We start from the raw sequence: 25,790 nt of genomic DNA, 5'->3' as shown, positions 1-25,790 counted from the left end.
AATTCAGTAGCTTTGTGATATTGATTGATGCTACTATGGCCACCACTTTTGTTCCAGTTATCATTTCTCACTGCCTCGGGGAATCAAATAAATCATGGAAAATGGAATCGAGACACTCACTCATTCGTACTATGTCATGAGATCCTGTGAAAATTGCCTGTCTTTCAGGAAAACACAGTGAAAGATGTCACACCAATGGAGGGAGAACAAGGTATGTTTTCAAAATCATTCTATATTAACTTTATTTACAGAAATGTGCGTATAGATCCGGAAAATAAATCTACAAAGACATATACAAACACCACGTCTGTGACGTCATTTATGTGTTATAAGTCAGATTTTAAATATATAACAGCAAATGGCGATTGTACATAGACAACTTGTGACAACTAAGAGAGATGCAGAACAAAGTTCCAAAAACCTTGGCGGCACGCCGATAAATTATACAAATACCACGCCTATTACGTGCAAAATAAAGATAGGTTCCTTTTCTTTACGTGCCGGGAAATCGTGCTTAACGTGCTTAAAGTGCCCGGGCATGTCTTCCATACTTCTCAATTACAATGGAAAGGGGGGCTGGATCGACAAGAAAACGTGATCTACATAAATATAATTAGTACAGTCCAAAAGGTAATTTGACTTAGAGGTTAGAAAAACGTACCAGAAACTACACGTCAAAAAACGCGTTAAGTGCTAGGATTATAATCAGTGAGCCACAGAGAAATCAAAAGAGTCATTTACATTACCCATACCTATGTTCAAAATCTAATTATAAGTCCAATATTTACTTTGCATATACAAATATTTCTGAAAGATGCGTCCACATGCTTTTGAATACCAAAACCGTTTTCAGGCACAAGTAAAGGACAGATCTGGCCTACACCGGTCTTACAAATTGCGATTTCCGAAAATGTCCAAGTACTTTTTGAAGATCCAGCCACGTGGCCCAAAGCGAATTCTTTTTCTGAGTAAATGCTTGACGCATTTCCACAGCCGATTCTTATTAGCGGATTGTTGTGCCTTTTTACCTTTTCTTTCGGTCTTGCGAACACTTTGGACAAAACCTGAAAAATTAATTCTTATTGAATAATGCCAGAGTGCAAAAGAATGCAAGTTCAGCCTATATGTATTAACCTGTAATGGCACCAACACAAACAGTTGAATCCCAATAAGTCGGACCTCGAAGGGGGTGTAAGGAAATAGTCTGACTTGGCGAGCATCCGACTTATCGCGGATACGACTTTGGACTTGAAGAAGGTAGGAAAATCTAATGGGAACCGAAAATCAGTGCGACTTTGCAAAAGTCAAGAGTTATTTGGGGGTATGACTTAACGGATTCAAGGAAGAACTGACCAACATTTCACGCTTAGGGATTTGCAAAAAGTTTAGGATTTTCTGAAGACATCAAAAATTACTTCAACGTTGCTTTTTTCATTCTTCTCGAACTTTATCACCAAATGCTTCTTTAACCAGTAAATAATCTAAAGCATGATCGCAAATTTCTCAAACAATGACTACAGAGACAGAATACAGCTTATACGAGCAAAATTATCCCACCTTTCATCTCATTAGCTGGCAGGTGGGATGAAATCATAGCATGTATATCAGACCTTCCAGCCTGTGGCTTCCTTCTATGGGATAAGCTTTCCCCGGATACCGAAACACAAAAAACCTCAATAGAATATCTAATAGTGTATCATGAATTTAAGAAATAGCATCTAGAACTGGATGCTGATTTAGAAGCACTGACCATTTTCCTTTCGGCTTCGTCGAAAGACCAACACAGCCAAAATGAAACCATTCAATAGGACACTGAAAAAGAAGTTTCTTCCTTACTAGCTATCATTACAACATCATATGCAGCTTAGTCCTTCACTACATTCTTAACATTACTTAACAATCATACGGGCGCGGTTCAGCTATGCCAATAAACTTGATCCGGATAAAACCTGATCGGGATAAAACCTGATCGAAATTTTATCATACTACAATCAGCACGGTCACAAGGAAGACAATAGAAACTCCTGCAGCACCTGAGACCCCGTTTACACTGTTCCGTGTAAGTTTGGAACCGTGACAAAAGTGTCACGGTTCGCCCTTCGGTATACATTCGCACTGTAGAACCGGGACGATTTTGCTCTGCTATCCGGAACAGTTTTGTTCCTGCTATGAAAGCGAATGAATTTTGTACCGTCACGGTTCCGTTTTTGAACGGGACAGTGTAAACGCCTATCCGAGACGATATTGTCACGGATTCACAATGAGGTCTTTTGTATGGCTGTTTCAGGTAATCGAGGCTTTGATTGTGGACGATTTTTTAGACGAGGAAATTGTCAAGATGGCTGTTGAAAATCCAAACTACGTTTTCAAATTCCTTATCGCCATGTTAAAACAAGTGGCAGCGATCGCTGGGCTGAATATCTAGCAGCCATTTACGATGGTTACCACCGTCTTTGACAACGCTATTTAACTTTTGAGGATAAAGAAAAATTTTGAAGAAAAGACGACGACTTCGAAGATTCTGGACAGTTTTGTCTCCGTACTTATTTTCTATTGTCTCCCAGTCCAAGCCTTGATTGCCTCGATTGACGAAATATCGCCTCCTTTAAACAATGTTTGACCATTGAACTTACGTCATACCGGTATAATGTAAACGGAACGACTAAATGGAACAATTTGGAGCAGCGACAGTGTAAACACTCGCGAACCGTAACGGTATAAAATTGTCCCGGGACAGTGTAAACGGGGTCTGAATCAAAGAAATGCGTATGGACGAGAAGCTGGCAACAGGAAACTGGATTCCGTGCTGAATTAGTTTGCCGATGGTAGAAATGTAACAAGAATCTTATAAATAAGCATCATTAGAGCTGCCAAATTCGAGGTATGGTGAACAATAAGGCAAAAAAATAATCGATGAAAAAGTCAAACTAGCTACAAACCTCGGGGTTATCACAGCCGATCATTTCGCCGTACGAAACCTAAAAGAAAAAAACAGTTCATGAAAGTGTAACTACACGTGAAGTGAAATATCCAACGCAATGTAATATGTAAAAGCAAACCAGACTGTTTGCGAAAGAATAAATGCAGAAATTTTTAATCTCATGTGAAAATAAAGCCTACATGCAGTGGAATCTCGATATAAGGAACTTTGAAGGGAACAAGAAAATAGTTCGTTATATCGGGAGTTCGTTTAATCGAGAGAAAATCTTTTTTCAGTCCTTTTCGCAGTACACGCATCAAAACCCTTCATGTGGGGTTGTTTAGGCTATCCCCAACTTCTGTGCACATTTTTCTCAAAGCAAACAAGCTGGGTTCAAATACTGTAATGATCAGTGATCAAAAATGAAAATCTTGTTCATCAAACATTTCAATTTGCCTTTCTGTGTATTGGCTCTTCTCACTAAAATGTCATAAAGCTTTGAAAAGTTGTTAACTTTTACATGCATCAAATCTCCATTTTCAGCATCATAAAAGTGCATGTTTGCCGATGCATGTTTTACCGATTACAATAACGATGTCCCTCAGAGAAAGTGATAAATGAACACCGGAAAGAAACAGGCAGACTCCAAGGGACCAGACATTTACAGTAGTTCGTTATAACGGGAAGCTCAATATATCCGGGGTTCGTTATATCTGGATTACACCGTATCTTAACGCATAACGTTTAACAGTTATTAAGTTATATTAATCTTTGTGACAAACAATGAGCCCTGCTCACAGTTCAAATATCTGTAACAATTAGCTTACCTGGTGACACAAACAATACGTTGGCTCATTAGGATCAACCGGCATATCTAAAACATTCATATCTGTTGCCATGGTGATAAGAGGAGTGGCAGAAACTGGAAGCGGGACTTCTTCAGGCCTAAAAGGAAGCAGTAATGGAGACTGAATAAATAAAATGAGACATATTTCTCGTAATAACTTACTGTGGGGGTATTGGACTGAAATTATGTCTCCTTATATGGCCATTATCCGAAATTTCAAAGTCAGTGGAGTGCTTGACAAAAATTTTCAGGTAACCTCGTAAAGAGTTTTCCCCTTTTACGTGCTACCCTATAATCTTTACCTTACCAAACCTCTGACAAGTAAAGAAAAAATATTTTGACCCATTTTCACTAATGATGGGCATTATGCTGATTCAGATAACCGAGGAATATATTTTTCAAAAAATTTCAATTAGAAATGAAAAAATGCATACTCAATCTTCGATCTTTTCTTCTTTTTACCAGATTCTATTTTTTCTGATCTCCTCTTTCGGCCTTCTATTAGGATAAAAGAAAAACATTACACCAGTTTTATGTAAGAGAATCTTGCATTAATTTCCATTATCCATCTTGATGAATCAGTTAACATTTTTAGCGAAATATTGCAGAAAAAACTTACTAAATGGCTTTGAAAAAAGTAAACTAAAGCTTTTCGTCTGACACTCTTCAGAGTTTAAAACGTCAGTTGTGGATCGAAATAGGCCAATCAGAAACACGAGCACATGACTGTATAGGTTGACCGATCAGTGCCGCTTGCTATTGAGAATGTTACCAGTGGAGTCCTAAGGTGAAAACGAGCTCCTTTTGTCTACACAGTAGCGGTTTTTTCGTGCTTATGTAGATAGATTCTAAAACTGCTCCATAACATATATACTGTTTAAAAAAATTACTCCATAACATAAAAGGAAATTTTTCAGGCAGAGAGACACATCAAATAGCAAAAGAGCAAAAATTGATAAAGCTATATACTTACTTTCTTTTTTAGTAGTTGCTGCAAAAAACAATGCAAATGAATTTACTACAAACCAAATTTTTATGATTGTTTTGAAAGCATTGTTGAGGGCTGATTAGACAGCACAGAAAGAAGTAAAAAAGTGAATAAAAGAGACCAGGCAGGCAGTGAAATAGGAGGGAGGGACTGTAGAATCAAAATAAAAGGATAAATATGAAATATGCATGCAACAGAAACTCTTATGTATTTATTGAAGTGTTTTCGTATTCTAGAACATCGTCTAAAAAAATATTGCTAAATGTATTGTTGAATAGACTACAGAATGCAGTGCATAGGTGGTCTATTGTAAGCCCAATCTGTATTCTCAGTTAAAGGTTTCCTTCCTCTACCATACAAAGGTGAATGCATAATAGCAGCAGCAAGTGTAGGAACAAAAGGTAGCAACAAAGATAGCATGATAGATCTCAAGCATTAATAATATCAAAGCCTGGCAGGGATTTATAAATATATACAATGATATAATGGAGGTAAATGGGGTTCTAAGGGAAAAATAGACAGGCCCCTATTTACAAACCGCTAGAACGTGTCATCTAACACTGTAGAGTATGACAAGTACAATAGAAAAATGAAAATTTCTTCTCGCTAAGTATGCTGAGCAGTGCTGGACACCTTGTTGGATGAATAAGGGTGGTCTTTTGTTCTAAAACAACGGACAACTGTGACGTCATCTTATCAAAGCAATAGATTTGCCCCCTACCAAAAATATTTGGCCAAGGGTCCGCCACTGGTGCTGAGTAATTGAATCTTTAATAAAAAACTTTCAAGTTTGTGAAATTAAGGCGTTCTCGAGCGAAGGCTTGAAAAGATGGACATAAAATCATTTGGGGCTTTGTTCGGGGACCCTTAATTATCATTCCAAGGTATCCTTACCTGTTCTGTGACAAGGTGCACATTTTGCCACGCACCTGCTATATCCCACACCATTTGCATTAAAGATTACTTTTTTATCTGAAACATTATCTTATTGCTCTGGTAATCATTTTTAAAGTACAGCAATCATTATTTATGCCATATGCTTCATAAATAATGAAAAACTGTTTGTGCCGGTCAAGTGTGATGAAAGGACCACTCTGAATCAGCGTCACCACAGTTATCATTCACTGTTATCATGACAGGAAGTAATTTTTAGACTAAAACGTATCAATAGCTACGCTTGTTCAGAATCAAAATAATAAAGTTTCTGTTGTGGGTGTCTATAACACTTGAAAGTCAAGAGTTCTTTGGTACCACAAAGCCTTAAAATCGAACTGAAAATCTGTAACATCAATATACGGGTATTACCGCTTTTCCGTGCGATTTTAGCCGAAAGTTAATGAATCGCGCGCGATCAACCACGCACCTGCTAAAATCTTTACGGAAAGGCCTGAGGACGTGGTTATTGCTATTCAGGCCAGTCGGTGTGGCCTCAAAAGATTATACATGGCAAACATATCTTTTTTTAAAACATGCTTCACACTAACAAAACAGGCTGCTTCTTTCCAGTTCATTATATATTTTCCAACTAAATTTGTTCCATGAGAGAATGAGCACAAATTTATGGACTTTAAAACATCATGTGTAAGGATGTGACATATTTCTTTCACAACACAATTGGCAAAGATGAAAATTATTTTGAACAGGCAATAAAAGAAATTTTACCATCTGGTTCCTGTACTTGTGTTTGCCTTTGCTGTTTCAAATCCTCTTCAAACCTTGCTAAATCTGAATCTAATTTTCGAATATGTCTGTCAACCTGAAAAAGCATGCACCATTAAGTTTTACTGAAAAATACCTCATATGTATATATACTTATTTACAAAATTGGATTGATTTGTATCAACAAAAATTTCAATTACAATACATTTCTGACTTATGATATGTCTGAGTGACACAATACTCCCCATATTTCCCATATACAACATTTTCTTTATAAAGAATATTTCCAAGACAATTTTATTTTACCATTAGATTGGCAAAGTGTTGATGTTCCAGAAAGCTATTTTTGTGTTTTTGTAGTTTGAGCACATAACCTGAAGGAACACATAGATCTGTCACAGATTGCCTGACACACTGCTAAATCATTGCAGGCTCTTCCCAACCAAACCACTGCAATTTGACTCTGGTTTCAAACCTTATGAACCAAACCAAAACAACTTCAAATCTGTTTATGGCTGCCATACCTCTGGAAATCTTTAACATATTTAACTGATTTCGCACATATAGAGATAAATCACCACATTCTTACTGCGCATGGGATAAAAATAAAAAAAATGTAAAAAGTGACTTTTAAGATATGATCTCTTTGCCATTCTATGGCTGTTTACCTAATGTTGTCAGATTGAGGAAAAACGAGAAAAAACATTGGAGGAGGAATTAGCTGACATATCCTAGCTTTAAAAGGATATCATTTTGGAAAAATGACAGCTTTGCACCCACAAATGCTTGATTTACTTGTTTGGTTATGACAGCTGATGTAGAATTACGAACAACATTGGTTTATAGTTAAAATGAGGATTAACCTAAGTTAAATACAAAAAATAATCAAATAATATCTCTTACAACCAATACTATTTTATCAAAGTAGAGTTTTTCATCGCATGCTGGAGAACTTTTCATTCAAAATGTTTCTATCCACACCTCAATATAAATGTTCTGCTTACTTTGATGCTTATACTTTGAAGAGCGTTGTTGTGAACGTTTTCTCATAGCAGCATACGCCAATGTTACAGCAAATTTTCCTTTATAAGTTTCATAACAAACTTGAGGTTAAATAACCAGAATGCATTTGACAATTATTTTAAATATTATGCCACATGAAGCTATGCTTGCATTATATTTACAAAAGCCCTAGTATTTTTATTGTATTCCCAATACAGTTTGTTTGTTTGTTATATTTTAATAATTTTATTTTATTAAAAAGACACGAATTAAAATTAAAATGTTATATTTTAATATTTTAATAACAAAAGCTTTGTTTGATTAATTCTAACTTAGGTGTTTGTTCAAACTGCTGATTTCAGATTTGGTGTAAGCTTGCCTAATAGTAGTTGTGATTTTTATTTATAAAAAGTGATCTCCTTGAAAGTTGGCATCTGTACCACAGATAGAAGAACCAGATAAATTTTGGAACAAGTGTCAGGCAAAAGGTGTTTCAGTATGATAAGTTTCTGCTATTTCATGCCACCTTCAAATGATTTTATCACTTACTAAGTACTAATCAGTCTCATTTGAATGAAATACATAGTACAGCGAAATACAATGTTTACTTCACCACTGGATACTGTGTCCAAGTGGCATGCAATGCCCACATGGACAATATGATGTCATTAGGAATATGGCCTATTATGGAAAAAATATAACCTAACAATAGAGAACGTTTTTCATACCATTTCATAGGTTTGAATTGCCAGCTGTACTTTGTCATCACCATATTCTCTACTTTTTCTAAACGCACTATCAATCCTATTCAAATAGTCTTTCTTTTCAGGTGGGGTCAGCTTTCTAATTTTTTCCATATACTCTTCACACATTTTATCAATTTCAGATAGTAAATCTGAAAAGGAGAAAAAGATGGCTGTCTTGATATAATGATAAATGAAACAAATCAACTTTGCGTAAAATAGCAGTAGTCACACGAAACTTCTGTTAACATATAAGGACACCAAACACGGTTAGAAAAGTGAAAAAGTTAGATAAATTGTTGGCATTAAAAGAACAAACATATTTAATTCTAAAGAACTGAATAAAAAAACCAATGCAATTCATTTCTACAAATCGGTGGTGTTTATAAAATAATGTATATGGAGATGGATGTGGTGCTTAGTTGTGGAAAAGGGGCCATAAAGCAAACCAAAAGCTATATTTACTAATTTACCTATATTTATAATTTAACCTGGAGGAAAACATCTAAGAAACACAATCATATATTCACAATAGAATCATAGGAATTTTTAAAACCAGAAGGTGCTAGGCTTTTTGACAGAGTCATTTATTAATTACAGGAAGAATGTAGTGGAGGGAAGCATTTACTTGAGATTGGGCATAAATAGGAGTGTTGTTGCTTCTTTGTCATTTCGTCTTAAAATCTGATTTTTTCTGAAATTTTTTCAAAAATTTTAGGATGAACAGCTTAAGCATCTCCCAAAAAACAGCTTTAGCATTTTTCACCCACTTCAATTTTCTTGCCTATTAATGTTAAATTATGAATTGAATTTTTCATCTACCAACTAACTGTGAAACTAACATGACTAGAAGGTATTTTTGTTCTTGTTACTTTCTAACCCTTGTTACTTTCTATGAATCCTTTGAACTATTGTACATTGAGAACAGGTTTCACTAACTGCACTAACACTATAGATAGCAGATGCCCATGGAATTAATAGCTTTTCTAACAATGCTTTACTGAATTTGATACGAATTCACAGTAAAACCAATGCATGTATGTACAGTTCGGCAGATAACCATTTCAACTAATAAGAACAGGAAAAATTTGCTTTCAAAGTAAAAGCAAAAAACATAAATCATGGATGCATTGCAATCAACCCCAATTCCTGCTGCCTCTGGTGTCACAGGCAGTGCTGTAATTGTACACTGAAAATTAAAAGCTAGTGAAATCAAACACTTGATTCAAGGTAAATCTCTTTGTGACTTCTTTAGAATTAGCCGGTCAATTTGCTTGTATTATTGGCTTTTAACACATTCTAATGCTTTTTGGACCAAAACCATATTAAGTGATGTCCAGATATCCATCAGTGTCCATCAGCCTTTAAAACCAATGTTAGAAAACATACTTCTAATATCATGCTCAAATAAAAGTTATCTAGATACTAACCATGTGCTCTTTGGTCCAAATCGCGTAACAAAGTGAAATTTCTTTGAAGTTCATACGGCAGATTTTCAATACCTGAAAATATATTTGAGAAATATATATATATATATATATAAATGATAGCATTGTTTTGGCCCTCAGTTATAAACCAGATAAACAAAAGATTAAACAAACCTGCACATTCCTTTAGCTTAACCACATTACTTAGTATAGCTTAACAGTTTCAATCTTATTCATCACATAAAATGGCTACAACATTCACCATACTGAAGGAAAAATTAATCTAAAAACTTGTATACTTATGACTGTGAGCAATGAAGAAACGAAAATATTGCTAACAAAAAGCACTGATCATTGTGTAGAGTTCAACACCCCTAAAGCAAAATTTTTAATGACTTCTCTTGTTCCATTCTTATGCTTGTTATCTGCTTTGATAACATAAAAACATAGGGGATCTGTAATCAAAAATGGTTAAGCCCCAAAGAAGGCAATCTTACTATCAACACTTCTACCAAGTATAGCTTTGATGTTATGAAAGGTGAAACTTGAAATTTGAAACACAAAAACTGAATGGCCTGTGGCGGCAGATTGTAGGGCACTAAGCTCAAATGCTCCATAGAGTGCCTTCTAGGTATTCTGAGCTACATATTTGATGTACACTATCAGTAATTGTGAAGGACATGGCCTTTCATTTTGCATTTTTGATAACAGCAAACTGTTTCTACTTGATGGCTCATTCCTTTTCAAATTCGAGGCACACCCTATGCTACATATTTAATTCAGGCTTAAAATGAGGATTTTAACGAGAATTTTAAGGCTCTCCTCATCTTGTAAGAAAGTTCAATAACCATCCTTCATTGTTTTGCCATCTTAATGATACATACATACACATGTAGTTCTACATGCAGTGAATTGACTTTCTGGGGCTCCCTCTTTTGGGGCTGCTGGTTTAAAGATCTTGCATGCACAGAGAAAGTGTTTGGGCTGGTTCACAAACATTTCATAGTGCATTCTCAATTATTGCATTAGATTTAAGGACTGATAAAGGCGAATCAAAGATCTTTTTCATAGGAAAGTCAATTTATTTAAACCGAAAATAAACATAAAATAAAATGAAATATATTATGTTGAAGTAAAAGTTCTTTACAGTTCTATTTGGCTGTCCAGCTTTGATTGTGTTAAGATGAAACTCTCAGTAGTAGCTATTAATCATCCTCTCAGTAGTAGCAGATAATTACATCAAATAATGTAATTATCTAAAACCATAATTTCAATAGGAATTTCACTTTCTTATAGCAACAACACTGGCTTATGTATTTAGTGTCTCCATAGTAATCATCTCATTTTTTTAACACTGATCTGATAATGGAGTTTTCAACAACATATCTTGAAAGATAGTCTCAACCCAGATACTTTATGTGATCTTTCTGACATTGGTGATTCTGTATCATGTCGCAATGATATCATCCCAGAACCTTAGGTATACAGCTTGTAAGACACAATGACTTTAGTCTCTTTTCATATCAAAGATCCTTCAGTTCGAGTACTATCCTTTTTTCTCCGGACATTTCTTATAATTTCTTTATCCTTAGGGCCAAAATATGCGATGTTACCATATTTTAAGTTTGGTTTTAATCAAGCTTGTGAATAAGGTTTACAACATATCCAAGGAGTGCATCTCCATTGCCAATATCCCACAGTGCATTCCATGTAGCAAATACATGAAGTGGAGTTACTTTATTTGGCATGGCATTGGCATGAGACAAGCATCTGCCTGTGTGTGGTGTAAACTGTAATTTTGGTGAAATGGCGTAGTAGTGCAGCAAAAAGCTCTTTCTCTATGATTATTTGCATATATGACTGCACCATCCCCAATGTATATTATAAACTTCAAAGAGATATTGGGGACAGGGTTGGTCAGCATAATGATTGCATATAGGTGTACCTTTGGAGTGAGGATTACATGGAATGCATCCTGGTCAATATTGCCTAAATGGGGGAGGGGGGGGGGGGGGTCTTTGGGGTTTATCAAATACCATAATTCCACAAAAATATTTTGATATTATGGTTATTCTGAGTTTTCAAAATGAAAATTATATACAGAATACATTGCAGTTTGAATTTTAATTCATCTCATTTAAGTTTCAAGTAATTTCTGGGAAAACTGTCAAGATTCAAGCATGTAATATATGCCCATGTATCACAGAAAGTTTATGATATATCCAAAACTCATGTGCCCACAAAATATGAAGTATGTGCAGGACCGTTTTTCTTCAATCTTTCTAACATAAATTCTCTTCATATTTAACTGACTTTCCACACTGACAATTTACCCTTTCAGAGTTTTCTTGGTGGATACAATTAGTTTTTTCCTTAGTGCTTTGAATATTAATAGTTTTCTCGATTGCGAAACAGTTTAGTGTTTGTAGTTTCACTAAATTCATTTATGATAGCATCTTTTCTTACTAGATGTGGAATCACACTTTTTCTATGAATCCCAAGAGTGTAGCGCTGGGGGGAAGGGGGGCCTATGGGAAGTTGAGCAATGAGCTAACGCAAGATTAAATAAATCCCTCAAAAATAAATGTAATCCTCGATGGCTAATTATTTTCAGATCTCCCATTTTATCTTTGCACAAATACTTCAATGACGCCATGCAAAAAAGTTAATTCTTTTGACTGCACACCCCTACCTATTCAAGTATACTTTTCAATGGAAACATATTTCTGAAAGTGGTAACCAAATTCCATGCATAAATCAAAACATATAGAATATTCAAGCAGCTATGTGATATCGCTTTACAGTTCTGTAAGCTAAATTGAATCCAAAACAATTATAAAGACCAATGGAAATAGAGCCCTTAAAAGTTGATCTAGCTTTATGCCTACATTCGTAATACTTTCATCTTCTACTGTGCTTCACTCGTTGATATAAATCATTAATATGAGAAGTCCAAGAACAGATCCATGTGGAACACCAAAATCTAATTCTTCCATTTGTGTCAAAATACAATTTAACCAAGCAAACCTTGGACTCCAGAGACCATAGAAGGAACTGAAACAATTCCACTTTTATTCTATTTCCACCTTTAAACTAGTAATAGATTTTTTAGTTCTTTCTTAGGCAGTTGAATGCTTTTAATGCCCAATCAAAAAATGGTGTTGTGCTTTGCTGATGGCTTTATATAGAACAGAAGCAGCACCACCATGAAGAAAAAGGGGGTTAGGGTTCAGTTTGGAGCAAAGTTCTAAGTTAGGCATTCCTTCATATACATATACTAAGTTCTAAGTGAAGTAGAGTTTACTTTCTTTATACTACATGTTTTTATATGACATATAGGCAAAACGATAAATGGGTCGCTATAGCTGGGAATTTGCACATGAAAGTTTGTTTTGGGGATTTAAAAAGCAATGAGGAGTGCGAGTGACCAAGCATAAGAATCAGTGACATCACAAGGTTTGCAGTTGGTTCTGTCTTAACACACCATACCTCGAAGTCAGGGCTATTGGTCAAACAACTCTGCAAATTGTGATACCAGCATATAATTTTGCAAAAAGGGTAGTTTGAAACGCTAAAAAAGATAGGATATAGACCCTAAATGAAAATTGCCCTATTGGGTTATTAAAGCAGGTACAATAGCACAAGACTTTACAACAAGGGGCAGTTTGATACGGTTTAAAACATAGGCTGGGGTTCTATTTCTAGACTGGGGTTCATTTGCTCCAATGTTTTAAAGGTGGTGTTATTGTATCCTGGTCATACTTTAGTACTACTACATGAAACTTTGCAAAAAAGGACAGATTGATACACTGAAAAGATAGGATATAGACCCTGACTGAAAATTAACCCCCTTGGGGTATTTTTAGGCTAGGGTACTTTGTCCAAGACCTTAATAGGTGGTATCATCGTATTCCAGTTGTACTTTGGTACAACAGTAGGAAACTTTGCAAAAAAGGACAGTTTGATGCACTAAAAAAGATTGGCCATGAAGCCTGACTTAAAATTGCCCCCTTCGGCTATTTCAACTGTAGTTCAAATAGCAATCTCCATTTTGCTTAGTGTACTAAATGCCAAATGCTTCCGTGTTTGCAACTTTGTGATGTCACGAATAACGCACGCTTGTCATAGTCGAAAACATGGAAAAGGGATATTCAAGCTAAATTTTTAGACAGTTCCACAAGAAAAAATCACCTTAACATATACATCATTGAAATCAGCAATTTTTGCATATAAAAGTGTGCCTTTATCCAAACTTGTCAACTTTCATTTCATAGGCACCTTAAAATGGAGAGAATAACAAAATTTGGGATTTATCAGCAAAAGATCACAAAGGTTACAACATGGATACAATAAGATATCACTGCTAGCAATTCACCCACATCTGCTACATTGTTTAATCCAGAACTGGCCAATATTGCACACTTGGCATTGAAAACCGCTCACCACTGATTTATCTCATTATCGAAATACCAGCCAATTTGAGGAAGATAGCCAAATTACAGACCGAGAAAAAGGCAAATACTGCAATACCATCAGCCACAAACACCCCCCTTAATGGTCCTAAAATTTATGTCAAACAATTTATTAATTTGAACAGTTTTTGGTGGTACAGAACTTGAAAATGGCTTTCAAAATAGCAAACATTTTATATATAACATATTGGCTAAATGCTTTTTCGTCTGACACTCCTCAGAGCATAAAACGTCAGAATGAGGGTCCGAAAGAGCATGATGAAAAATATATACCCAGTTGTGGATTAAATATATACCCAATTCATTAATTTTGACATTTCTCTTTTACATTTATCATACATATTAGTTTGTCATAATTATGCATTAAGCGTCATATTATTGATCGCTGCCAACATCAGAACTTTTAATGGCTATCAACAAACTGTTTACATCACATCCCGCAATGACGTCACGATAAAAACAACTGTTAGGAAAGGGCGCCAAAATATGTGCAACGCCCGCCATCCACAATTTATCATATAAACAAGGTCGCTGTAAAAAATTTCCCTTATTGCCAGACATATATATGTTTCAAAGGTAACTGGAAACTTTTCTGCATAAATTTACTAAGTTATAAACTTAAACCATGGCTATATCATGCGCTTTGTATATCTTTTACTGTTTCAAAATCATCTTCATGTTCGACCCCCGTCAATTTGACGCGGTTCAGTAGGCCAACATAACAAGTGGGAAAAAGCATCTGATTGAAGCCGAGATTTACGCATAACTAAGATACTCACTATCTAAATAATGTTCTAAGTATAGGGAAGATGCCATTGTTGCCATGTTTCTTTGAGAATAATTCCTTTAAAGATTTCCACCGGCCAAATTTCGCTTATTCCCCTTCTGCGATGACACAACTTATTGCGCATTCAAAGTTGTTTACACATTGTTTCCCTATGTGCGGTGACGTCATTGCAATGGTTGCCACTGGATGGTTGGGATTCTAACTACGAATTATAGATAAGGCCAAATTTCCGAAAAGTTTCTGGATAGGCCTTCCACAATGGAAACTTGAGTAAGCCTACAAACCGTTTACTGAAAACAAACTCCCATATCCCTTTTTGATGATGTTGTTTGGACAGACACATCCAGATTCAAAATATTCCAGCCTGTAACGATTGTAAACAAAGGCAAAGAAGCTAACAGAGGGTATCAGGCAAAAGGACTGACGGAATGACATCCTTGACAATTTTGGAGAGGGATAGAGCCAATGCCTCATTTGCAAACAAACTTGGGGGAGTATCTTTTGAACAACTGAATATCAAAGACATAAAAAACTATCCTTGGCATTGTGCAAACAACTCTGTAACCAGTTCGTACTGTTTCTTGTCAACCATACTAAAGATTGCTTATCTTCGGACTTTGGTAGACGTAGTTCACAAGTATAAAATCTCATTTGATAAAGATACAAACAGCAATTTGATAATTACAGTTTTAATTTGATAAATACTATTTACTGATAGATGGGTAGTTTTTACCACAATCTGGGTTTCCTTGATATCCGGACTTTGCTTTTCTATGATAAACAATCTTTTCTATTTTTGGTGATTTAGCTATGTTGCATAATATCAAATGATTGATTTTTTTGAAATTTCGAATGTCTTTTTAGTTTGATTCAACACCATAAAATAAATCCTCACCTACCGCCGTCTGCCGTCTCTGTGTGGACGTGAAAAACAGCGGCTTCACCAGCAGAACAGCTACTATATTGTGCTTAATCTCTGGCAGCTGAAAGCATGAATTCCAAAATGATAACAACTTGCATCAGTGGTTGTGGAAAGCAAGGTTCCAGAAACCTTAAATCGGAGACTAAACTGACAAGGTAGGAATGCTCCGACTCTATCAACGTGAATTTCCTTAGTGCTTCTTCCCCAAACTATTGTTTGATCGTGCCACCTCCAGCAAATTGCACCGGATATTCTAACACAATGTGCTATAAGGTATACTTATGGAAATACTTTTTCATATACAGCAAGGTGTCAATAGCAATGTACTTCAAGAAACTGAATGAGCAAACAAAGAGCATCATTTACGCTATATTTCAAAGAGCAGGCTTGTTTGTCCTGTGACTGAATCATATCACTTTCAAGTAGAAAAGTAAATGGTGCTTCTTGGTCCATCATTTGCTATTTTTTATTCATAGAATTTAATAACAATACAATTTTACATTGACTATACTACCCTAATTACTGTACTACACTACGGGGACGATACCATGAGGAGCGAAAGACAATGACTACCCCATGTCCGAGACATAAAAACACGCAACATTAAACAAGGATAGAAAGAAAGATAACTAAAACTAGGTAGACTAATTACGAATACAGAGTAAACAGACAAAAAGTAGATTTGTTTGCTAGCGTCTGATAATATGGTTTTGCTGCTACGCACTGACTGGTATTCAGAATCTCAAATCTTTTTTATCCTTGAGCACCGTAGAAAAATTCAATTTTTGTCTTTGATAGTCAGTGACATAAATAATATTAAATATGTTTGACCTTAAGTAGCGCAAACTGCAGAGTTTTGTTGCAAAAGACGAAGATTTTTGCCTTTTACGACAAAAATCTGTAGCGTGTGGGGGCAAAATGAATTTTTTTTGTCTTTTGCGATAATCTTTGAGTTAAAATGTTTGACATTTGTCTCTGGTCTTTGCGACTTTTAGTATTTTTTCTGTCTTTAGAAAAAGCATACTTCAAATACAAAGCGCATCTTTAAATGTGATCAATTTTTGAATAATCATTGCAAAGTCCTGCCTGGTTTAAGTTATTCCAGTGAAAAGTTTCATATGCTGCTTACAAGAAGGATGCCTTTTAATCTGATTCATCTGCCTCAGAAGCTTGAAGGAAAATCAATTGGTTCTGTTTATGCCTTTTTGCCTGTCATTGACAGACTTAAAACGGAGCTGGCAAGACGAAGAAGCATCATTTTGCAATCAGTAGTGAAAAAGTTGAGTTTCTGGAAAGCTTGGACGGGAACAACGTCTAAATTTTATGAAGTATGTTTAGCCAGATCACTTTGAGGATAACAGGGGCGGACCCAGGTCAGGCTTGTCAAAAAGGTGCAAGAAATTGCCAGCTGAACCAGACTCAGCCTGAAAAATCTTACAACTTTATACCTTCCCCCCGTTACACGTCTTTTTTCCACGGCACAGCAGCGCTCCCAATATCATTTTTCATTTGACAAAATTTTCATTTTGTATTAAACGCCGTCCTCTGATAAACGCCTAGTTTAGAGAAAATACGGTATGTCATGAACAGTTTTGTAAATGTGATCAAATGCAAACACCAAGATTACATTTCCTCTTTCCAAGCTAAATTGTTAATGTCTCTCAGCTAACGTCCTTGGTAAGAGCAAATTTAAACCAAATAGATGTATGTCTTCAAAAAATTGTGAAATATCCTATTTAGCTGTTACAACAACAGCTAGATTTTTTTAAAGCAAACGGAAGCATATTACAATTTTGAGAAATGCCCCACTTCTGAAAAATCATTAAAAAATGCCCTGACATTTCGCCGCAAGGCAACGCCGGAAGATCTGTGTGTGTGTGTGTATGGGGGGGAGGGGGGGGGATGGCAAAGCACTAAAAAGGACAAAACGACAACAACAACAAAATTATTGCTTAAAACAATGGAAAGTCACTAGGGCTGGAGGGGCAATTGCCCCCCCCCCCTCTAGTTAGTATGCTGAAAAAGGCCCTGGCGTCATTGATAGAAATAATTCATTATTCTATGCTGGTCTTCGTTTGCAAAGCAAGTTCGTATCTGTCTTTTCCCAACCCGTCTCTCCTCCCCTTTTTTATACGTTCTTTAGTTCCTACTTTGTTTTGTTTCTCAGTAGACCTCGGTCAGCTGGTTGGTGATGGAGCTTGAAATTTGGCAATTTCGGTTCAAGCAAAAAACCGAGCTCTTTATTTGCATTCATAGAAAAGGCCCATATATGGAAAGTAATAAATTATTCATTGAAAAACGACAAGATATGAATTATTCGCATTAATTGCTGAACTCTTTCTACTAAGCATATACGTGTGATACTTGTTATAGCTTCGTACAATTGAATCAAGCTCTGTTTAGAGAAGATCAGCAGTGTCAGTATTAGAAAGATAAAGGCTCACAACATCATATTGGCAGAAAATCTAAAAATGGATGATAAAATTGAAGCATGCTCGATTTTTATCATTGCAGTTGCACTGTTATCTTTCGGTGTAAACATGCTTATGCTGTACTGGGTACATAAGAAAATGACCCCGGAAATCAAAGTTGGCTTTCATTACAGCTTCATCGGAGCTTCCAATGTATTCATGTCATTGTTGGTTTGCATACAAAGGTTTTTAGAGCACCCTGGAGTTTTTTCTTGGCCAGTTTTTCCGCGAGCACTTTTTCTTTCATATGCGCTCTCAACTTCATTCATTAGCCTTGGGGCTAATCTAGCTTTGGCATTAAAGAAACTGGGTTCTGTTACCCATCCTTTGAAACATCGAAGCCCTGAGCAGCCTAACAGAGACAAGAAAGTAGTCTACAAGATAACTGGTTCGTGTTTTCTAATTGGTTGCCTTTGCGGTATTCCCAGTGCCATTTTTGAATACTACGTTGTCTTCTTTATTCTTATTTCTGCATCTCGTATTTGTGTGCATCTTATGCTATGTGGCATTTATATCAAGATATTCAGGACAGTCAGAGCTGCTGGTAACCGAATCGAATCAGCGCAGGATAACACCAGTGAGCAACAAATAAGCCGCATCTCGACAAGGAATGAAAGACAAAAGAAGCATCTCATGAGTTTATTTATCGGAATAACAAGTACCTTTTTCGTACTCAATCTCCCAAGCATCGTGATGTTTCCCCTTCTTAAACAGGTGCCGAATTGCAGCACCCTAAATGGAAAGATATTCAGCATTGCAATTTTCCTATTAGTTGCAGACACTGCATGTGACGCTTTTTGGTTCTTCTATATCGTGAGGCGAATGAAGAAGACTGCTCAAAGTGCAAGAAATGCATCGTCAGTGAGTGTGACTGTTAATAAATGACAACGTTTTTGTTGTTATCATGTAAAGCCTGATTTTAACAAAAGTCATAAGGATGGTCAGCGTCATAAGAAAAATAATTTATAAGTCTGTAAAATACAAGTCTGTTTATAATTATAAAATGGAAATGTCTTTGTTTCACAATATCATAAATGTCATGAAAAGGGATCGCGGGCTGGAGGGGGGTTATAGCACTCACCTTTTGCCGAAAACGTTAGGTATTTAGAAACTGAGCACAAGGGAAGCCTCTGTTTATTCCGCTTCAACCCCCCTTTTCTAAAACGCTCTGCGGTGCCTGCTGCACCCCCTACCCCCATAAAGATAAAGATTAAGCCTGTGTATGGTTTCATATGAATACATTTATCAACGATTCGATTTCATGATGTGATAGGATAGATACCGTAGGGGCTTCAGGCAGGCTAGTGAATGCCCCCTGTGCCAGCGATCTCCTACCAAGTGAAATGTTCCACGTTTTCCCGGCAAAAAACGTTTTTTGCAAGTTAATTGTTATGAAACAAACATTAGTAAAACATTACAGTTAACTTTGATAAATTTAGCTGCGCTTGATCTTATGTTAGGTCCTGGGCCGCCGATAGGTTTCGGTTGCCCTGGGGCAAAGCGGAAAAAAGAGGCCCCCTGCGAGCAAAGCGGGAAGAAAATTTTTGCGACCATGCATTCAATTTTCATTTTCATTCCATTTAATTAGAATTACTGATTTTTCCCGTCAGTCAGAATGACTGATTTTCAGGGAGCCGTGCTGAAAACTTTACAAATTCAAAATCTACTAAAAAAATAATTTTGAAAGGAAACTAATTACATTCATATAAAATAATTGCAATCATAAACTGTTAACAAAAAATTTACAGACAAATCTGTGTTCTTGTTTTTATAAGAACATAAAGACAGGAATCATCGATCACAAATGTAGGAGAGTCAAATGATCACAAATGTACACATCCTTATAAAATTGGGTCTAGATCTTATTACCTTGGTTACATTCAAAGTCGGTTTGTTGCCCAACAGCCATTCTTTCAAACAGTTTCGTTCCTGTCGATGTGTTATAATGTCAACTCTTTGTTTGCTTCTTTTCTCTAATGTGGAATTGTCGTTTGGGGTTTCGCATATGATGTTCCAATTTATCCAGTTTTCTTATTGGAAAAAAGAGCAATCATAGCTATTGCTTTTAAAAGTTTTTTCTCTCCTTCCTGTCCCATTTTCTCTGACTTAAAAATATTGAAAATTAAAGACTTGTTTCAAATAAAAATTCTTTCTTTTGTCCATGAATGATTTCGCCTGTCTGTTTTCACTCATAATTTGAACGAGGATCAAATCAATGCTTAAAATCAAGTACGCTCACAAAAATAATCACACTTTAATCACAAATTAATAAAATTAATGAAAAAATCAAACTAATCATTTCTTTGAAACGAATGAAGGTAAACAGAGTTTTAAAAGGTTAAATATTTTACATTTCCAATGTAGCAGAGTAGGATATATAGCCAGATGCAAAAAAAGACTACGGGAAAACTTTAATGTATTGGCTTTACCCTTATTATATAACACCTTTTTTTATTACCAGAAACAGATTTTTGAGAAACTAAGGATGGTGTTGTGAGGATTGTAAGACGTGGGCTGCAAAGATGAGCTTGAACTTGGTTTTATCTCATTTTCATAAACATAACTATTTACATTATTAAAGCAATAACTCAAAACTCTGTTGTAAACTCCATAACTCGTGAACTCGACTCGACTCAACTCGTGAACTCAACTAACTCAAAACTGTCACACCTATCTCGCATTAGCACGAAAACGAGGTTGTGACGTACGCATTATAACAGATGGCAAAAAATTCAAGAAACTTAATACGAGGTTCTAGTAAGATTTGAACTGTAAAATGTCCATTTAAAAAAAGAGTTAACAATGAATACCAAGTTCAATTAGAAACGGCTTCCCACCTCGACGGCACGGCCACATTGTATTTGTCCTATACAATAGAAGGCTTTATAATATTTTTGATAATGATAAGAATTTTTTTTCTTGAACCAAGAGGACTTTTTTCACGTTTTGAAATATTTTTCTTGCATAAGTTTGGCAATTATATCTGTGCTCGTTTCATATCCCTGTGGTCGTTTCATATCCCTCTGATGAAGCCCTGTATGCCGGGGCGAAATATTAGTATACTCTTAAATTTAATTTATTTTGAAAATTTATTTCGTGACATTGGATTCTCGTCGTCGTATTGCTTTGTTCCTGTATACCTGTCGTTTGGTGTCCCTGTGGTCGCGAATGTGGGGATAAAAGTTATTGCCTAGGCCAACTAGCAACATTGGAAACAAAGTGGTAGAAAAGTGACATTTTACTAGTAGAAATTGACGGGGAACCGCATATTATTACACATTCTCTTGAATTATTGTCATGTTGACACATCTCAAGCTGTTTTTAGACCCATACTATGCAAAACGCGAATCTGGGGATGAATGTGGGGATGGAGAATACGCATGCCTAGGCCCGCTAAAAACATCAAGAAAAAATTGGCAAGAAAAAGCTTTTATCGAGTGGAAATTCAAAGGAAACTCCGGACATAACATATTTTCGTACTAATCATTGTCAAATCGACACATTTCGAGCAGTACAAGCAAGTTTTCGAATGTGGGGATGAATGTGGGGTTGAATGTGGGAATGAATGTCAATATGGGGATGAATGGTACACGGTTATCAATAGTCCATAATCTGTAAGCCCTGTAGATAGCTTTGTGGCATATAAACAAAATTCAAATTTATGTATATCAGCAACATACTTGCAATTCATCAAATATACGTTGAGTAATGATACTTTAATGAAAGTTACAAAGTTGAAGGTTGAGCGATACAATGTGCTCAATAAAATATAAAGTAAGTTGCCATTGGTATGGAGAAGTTTGGGCATGGAGAAGACTCCTAAGGGTGCCGTGGACATCTAGAAGAACGAAAGAATGGGTATTAGGCCAAATAAAAACAGAAAGATCATTATTCAACACCATCAGAAAGAGGCAATTAACCTATTATGGCCACATAAATAGAGCAGACAACAGTTTAGAAAAACTGATAATGCAAGGACAAATTGAAGGGAAAAGAGGTAGAGGAAGACCTGCAACAAAGTGGTTTGACAACATTAAGACGATGACAACAAGAAATGTTTATCAGCTCAACAAAGACACTAAAAATAGAGCTGAATGGAGACGTCAGGTTCATAACATCACCAGGGGTCGAACGACCTGAAGGACAACTACAACAACAAGTTGCCTTGGACACTAGGAGAACCAACTTGGCTTGAAAAGTTAACTTGCCTTGTCATAATCAGAGCCGTCGCTAGAGGGGGGGGGGCGCGGGGGGTGCGCATTCAAAATAGGTACAGATGGCGCTATGGGTGTCGGCGTAGGGGCAAATGTCTACCAAAAAATTCAAATGACTCTCTTTCGGCAGCCGGAGTCTAGAATCTAATGTTCAATATCCAGGGCAACCTAATTTCTACCTAAAGTTTGGGGACAAAGTTTATTGAAAAACTCTGAACGTTGATCCTGGAGGTACTGGAAGCCACTGTAAGCGGGGCTGCTGAGGGGAGCAATGGGGCAAAATGCAAAGAGGTTGATGGGGCCTCAAGTAGTAATGAACTCCATTTTAAGAATGAAATCAATGAAACGTAGAAGAAGTATGCCTAAAAATAGCTGAAAGTTTTGAACGATTGCAAGAAATGACTGCAAGAAATATTCTGAAATGCATTTTTTAACAATCTAAAGTACACACTGTCACTCGAAAATTGAAGCAATGATTGACTAACGAGTACATACTCTTTGATAAACAAAAATAATTGTGTCAAAATACCACACCCAAAAATTGAAATACCTTAGGCCACGCCCTATTTTATCGGCAAATTTGTGACTGGCACCCCCCTAAGTGAAAGTGATTAGCGACGGCCCTGGTCATAATGGGCTACTTTACAGTTCACATCACATTTATTATAATCAAAATAAATGGCCTACACCATACAAATACATTTGTCTAAACGTATCTTACAAATGTCCTATGTTACGAGGTGAACAAATGTTCATTTCAGACTATTGTCACCTGCATCCATGTTGCTAATGCTAATGTACAGGAACGATAGCTCTGTTGACGCATACTCAAATTCTTATTCCGAACGTAGATGACCCACACAACAGGACACATGCATTTGTCTTAATGTCTCCAATGAGGTGTACACAGTGGCGAATCTAACCGTAGAAATCTGGGGGAGGGGTCTAGCCGGGGGCCAGCTTTCAGTTTCAGCCAGCCAGCTTTACTTTGGAAACTGGTAGAATGAAGCAGTGGCATGGTGGCTCAAAATTAGCTACAAGGCACCAATTTTTAGCGCCCCCTAGATAAGTATGTTCTTGGTTCAGCTCTATCAAGGCTGTTATCATTATGCCAAATAGTTTTATTAGTTGGGTAACGAGCAGCTGCGTCCCCTAGGAAAAATATCAAAGAAAAATTGTTGCTAGGGGCCCCTAAAGGTTCAGGACCTTTTGTTATTTAACTCAAAGTAACTTTGGTCCGTTACTACACTGAGTCTTACCTCTTTAACAATAATGCATGAAAATTAGAATTTGAACAGAAGAATTATACTACTAAAAATAAAAGGCTGAATGCTTTGTAAAGTTGATTTGTAAAGTTTTTCCATAGTAGTTATGTCGTATATCCAACACCAATGAGATCAAGCAAATCATTCTGTTACACAGAATTTCAAATCATAGAATTTCGAAAAGCAATAGTAGATTGTCAAGGTATACTTGGATGGTATTGATATTTCCCTGCGCTGGGTTCCAGAGCGAAAAGGGTTTTCAATGGGATGCAGAGAATCTTGGTTTGGGTTTACCCTGCGCACCCTAGCCCAAGAAGGTGTATCTTCGTGATAATGTATAACAAATATAGAATTTAAATTATTTTCAACAATGATTTTTTTATTGGTAACTACAGAAAGGATCCAAAATTTCATTAATGTTTACCTCGATTAAAAACCAAAACGCTTATCAGGGTCCCTAGCTTGTTAAACAAATGCAATAACGATTGCATTGAGCAAAATAAAGAGAGCAACCCTAACAAAGCCAAAACTGATTGAACAGCTTTGGAAGAAAACATTAAATGTTTAATAGAAACTTTTGAAAAAACTGGGAGGGGTAAACAAGGGGGAAAGAAAATTTCTGGGGAAAGATAGCTCAGTTTATGCATATGCAAATTCTCATTCCGAACGTAGATGGCCCACACAATAGAACACATGCATTTGTCTTGATGTTTCTTATAAGGTGTACAACAACTCCTCGCTGTTTTTCATTTCAGGCTATTGTCACCTGCATCAATGTTGCTTTTGCTAATGTCTAGGAAAGATAGCTCAGTTTATGCATATGCAAATTCTTATTCCGAACGTAGGTTGCCCACGCAATAGAACACATGCATTTGTCTTGATGTCTCTTATAAGGTGTACAACAACTCTTCGTTGTTTTTCATTTCAGGCTATTGTCACCTGCATCAATGTTGCTTTTGCTAATAATGTCTAGGAAAGATAGCTCAGTTTATGCATATGCAAATTCTTATTCCGAACGTAGGTGGCCCACACAATAGAACACATGCATTTGTCTTGATGTCTGTTATGAGGTGTACAACAACTCTTCGTTGTTTTTCATTTCAGGCTGTTGTCACCGTTGCATCCATGATGTAGAAAACCTATCATATTGATTTAATATTTTGCCACTGTTCAGAAAAGATAATTCTGTTTTAAGTTGTTTATGATATTTAACCTTTGCACCTTGGCTGTTTGCATCAAGATAGGGCGTAGCGTTGATTGCAGACCACACCCTTGACCACCGCCTTTTTTCTTTTGCAAATCTGCAACTGTCAGCTTTTTTCTAGATACGCCTCTGTTCAGGGAGTAATCAGCAATGTCATCAGAACCGAAGCCCCTTCACGTTTTGAACTTACCAGGAATTATTTTTATCTGGGAAACATGTATGGCTTGCAATTTGAACTGCAGTTTTCAGGGTTAGTTTCTAGCTTATCTTCAACGAGAAGGTACGCTTTCGGTTGTTTTTGGAGGTATCTGTCACTGAGAGATTCACCAATCACAAAAGAAGTCATTCATTGTCAATATCCTTAAAGGAATATTCTGATATGTTCTTTTATATATTACAAAAACTCTTAAACCACTCTATAAATAAAGAAATGTGACCATCTGAAGTGAAACAGGGCAGGCTGTCTTTAAGAAGCTAGATTCATTGCTAAAGGGAAACTATCGACCAATCACTGTCCTACCTCCAATATCAAAAGTTTATAGGCGTATGATGCAAGAGCAAATTGGGCCGTTCTCTGATCTCCTTTTATCCAAATATTTATGTGCATTTAAGGAAGGCTTCTGTAAGCGGGAAAATATACAGCAGGCACCTACCTATACGACTACTTGAGAAATACAAATCACCCCTGCATAACAAAGGATATGCTTGAGCAATTCTAATGGATCGTTCCCGGGCTTTTAACAGCCTCTCTCAATCATGAATCATGAATTAAACGAAATTTTTATTTGGTGGAAGATACTAATTTATACAATTATGCGGGTGATACTGCTTACTTTTCATGTGGATCAGGGCTGTTTTTTTTGACGGAT

The 25,790-nt window shown here is 36.3% G+C and overlaps 1 protein-coding gene and 1 long non-coding RNA gene across 2 annotated transcripts; one reads left to right on the top strand and one right to left on the bottom strand.

Moving 5' to 3' along the window:
• Positions 1-198: 198 nt before the first annotated feature.
• Positions 199-14,994, bottom strand: LOC135688326 (inhibitor of growth protein 4). The gene is made up of 10 exons (XM_065205140.2): positions 14,838-14,994; positions 9,590-9,661; positions 8,145-8,311; positions 6,418-6,511; positions 4,741-4,758; positions 4,202-4,265; positions 3,748-3,865; positions 2,940-2,978; positions 1,751-1,812; positions 199-1,064 (listed from the first exon to the last, which is right to left on the bottom strand). Exons 1-10 carry the CDS (start codon positions 14,881-14,883, stop codon positions 1,025-1,027), a joined length of 720 nt encoding a protein of 239 aa, XP_065061212.2. The 5' UTR covers positions 14,884-14,994; the 3' UTR covers positions 199-1,024.
• A 104-nt stretch (positions 14,995-15,098) lies between these two features.
• LOC148957948 (uncharacterized) lies at positions 15,099-22,016 on the top strand. The gene is made up of 2 exons (XR_016144948.1): positions 15,099-15,922; positions 17,938-22,016. It is a non-coding gene; the product is annotated as an uncharacterized LOC148957948 (long non-coding RNA).
• The last annotated feature ends 3,774 nt before the right edge of the window (positions 22,017-25,790 follow it).

The sequence above is a fragment of the Rhopilema esculentum genome, chromosome 19 (assembly GCF_057945365.1).
Source record: "Rhopilema esculentum isolate cy_ngs chromosome 19, ASM5794536v1, whole genome shotgun sequence".
In the NCBI taxonomy this organism is placed as follows: Eukaryota; Metazoa; Cnidaria; class Scyphozoa; order Rhizostomeae; family Rhizostomatidae; genus Rhopilema; species Rhopilema esculentum.
The sequence above is the reverse complement of the archived record's forward strand: the minus strand, read 5'-3'. Positions and strand labels throughout refer to the sequence as shown.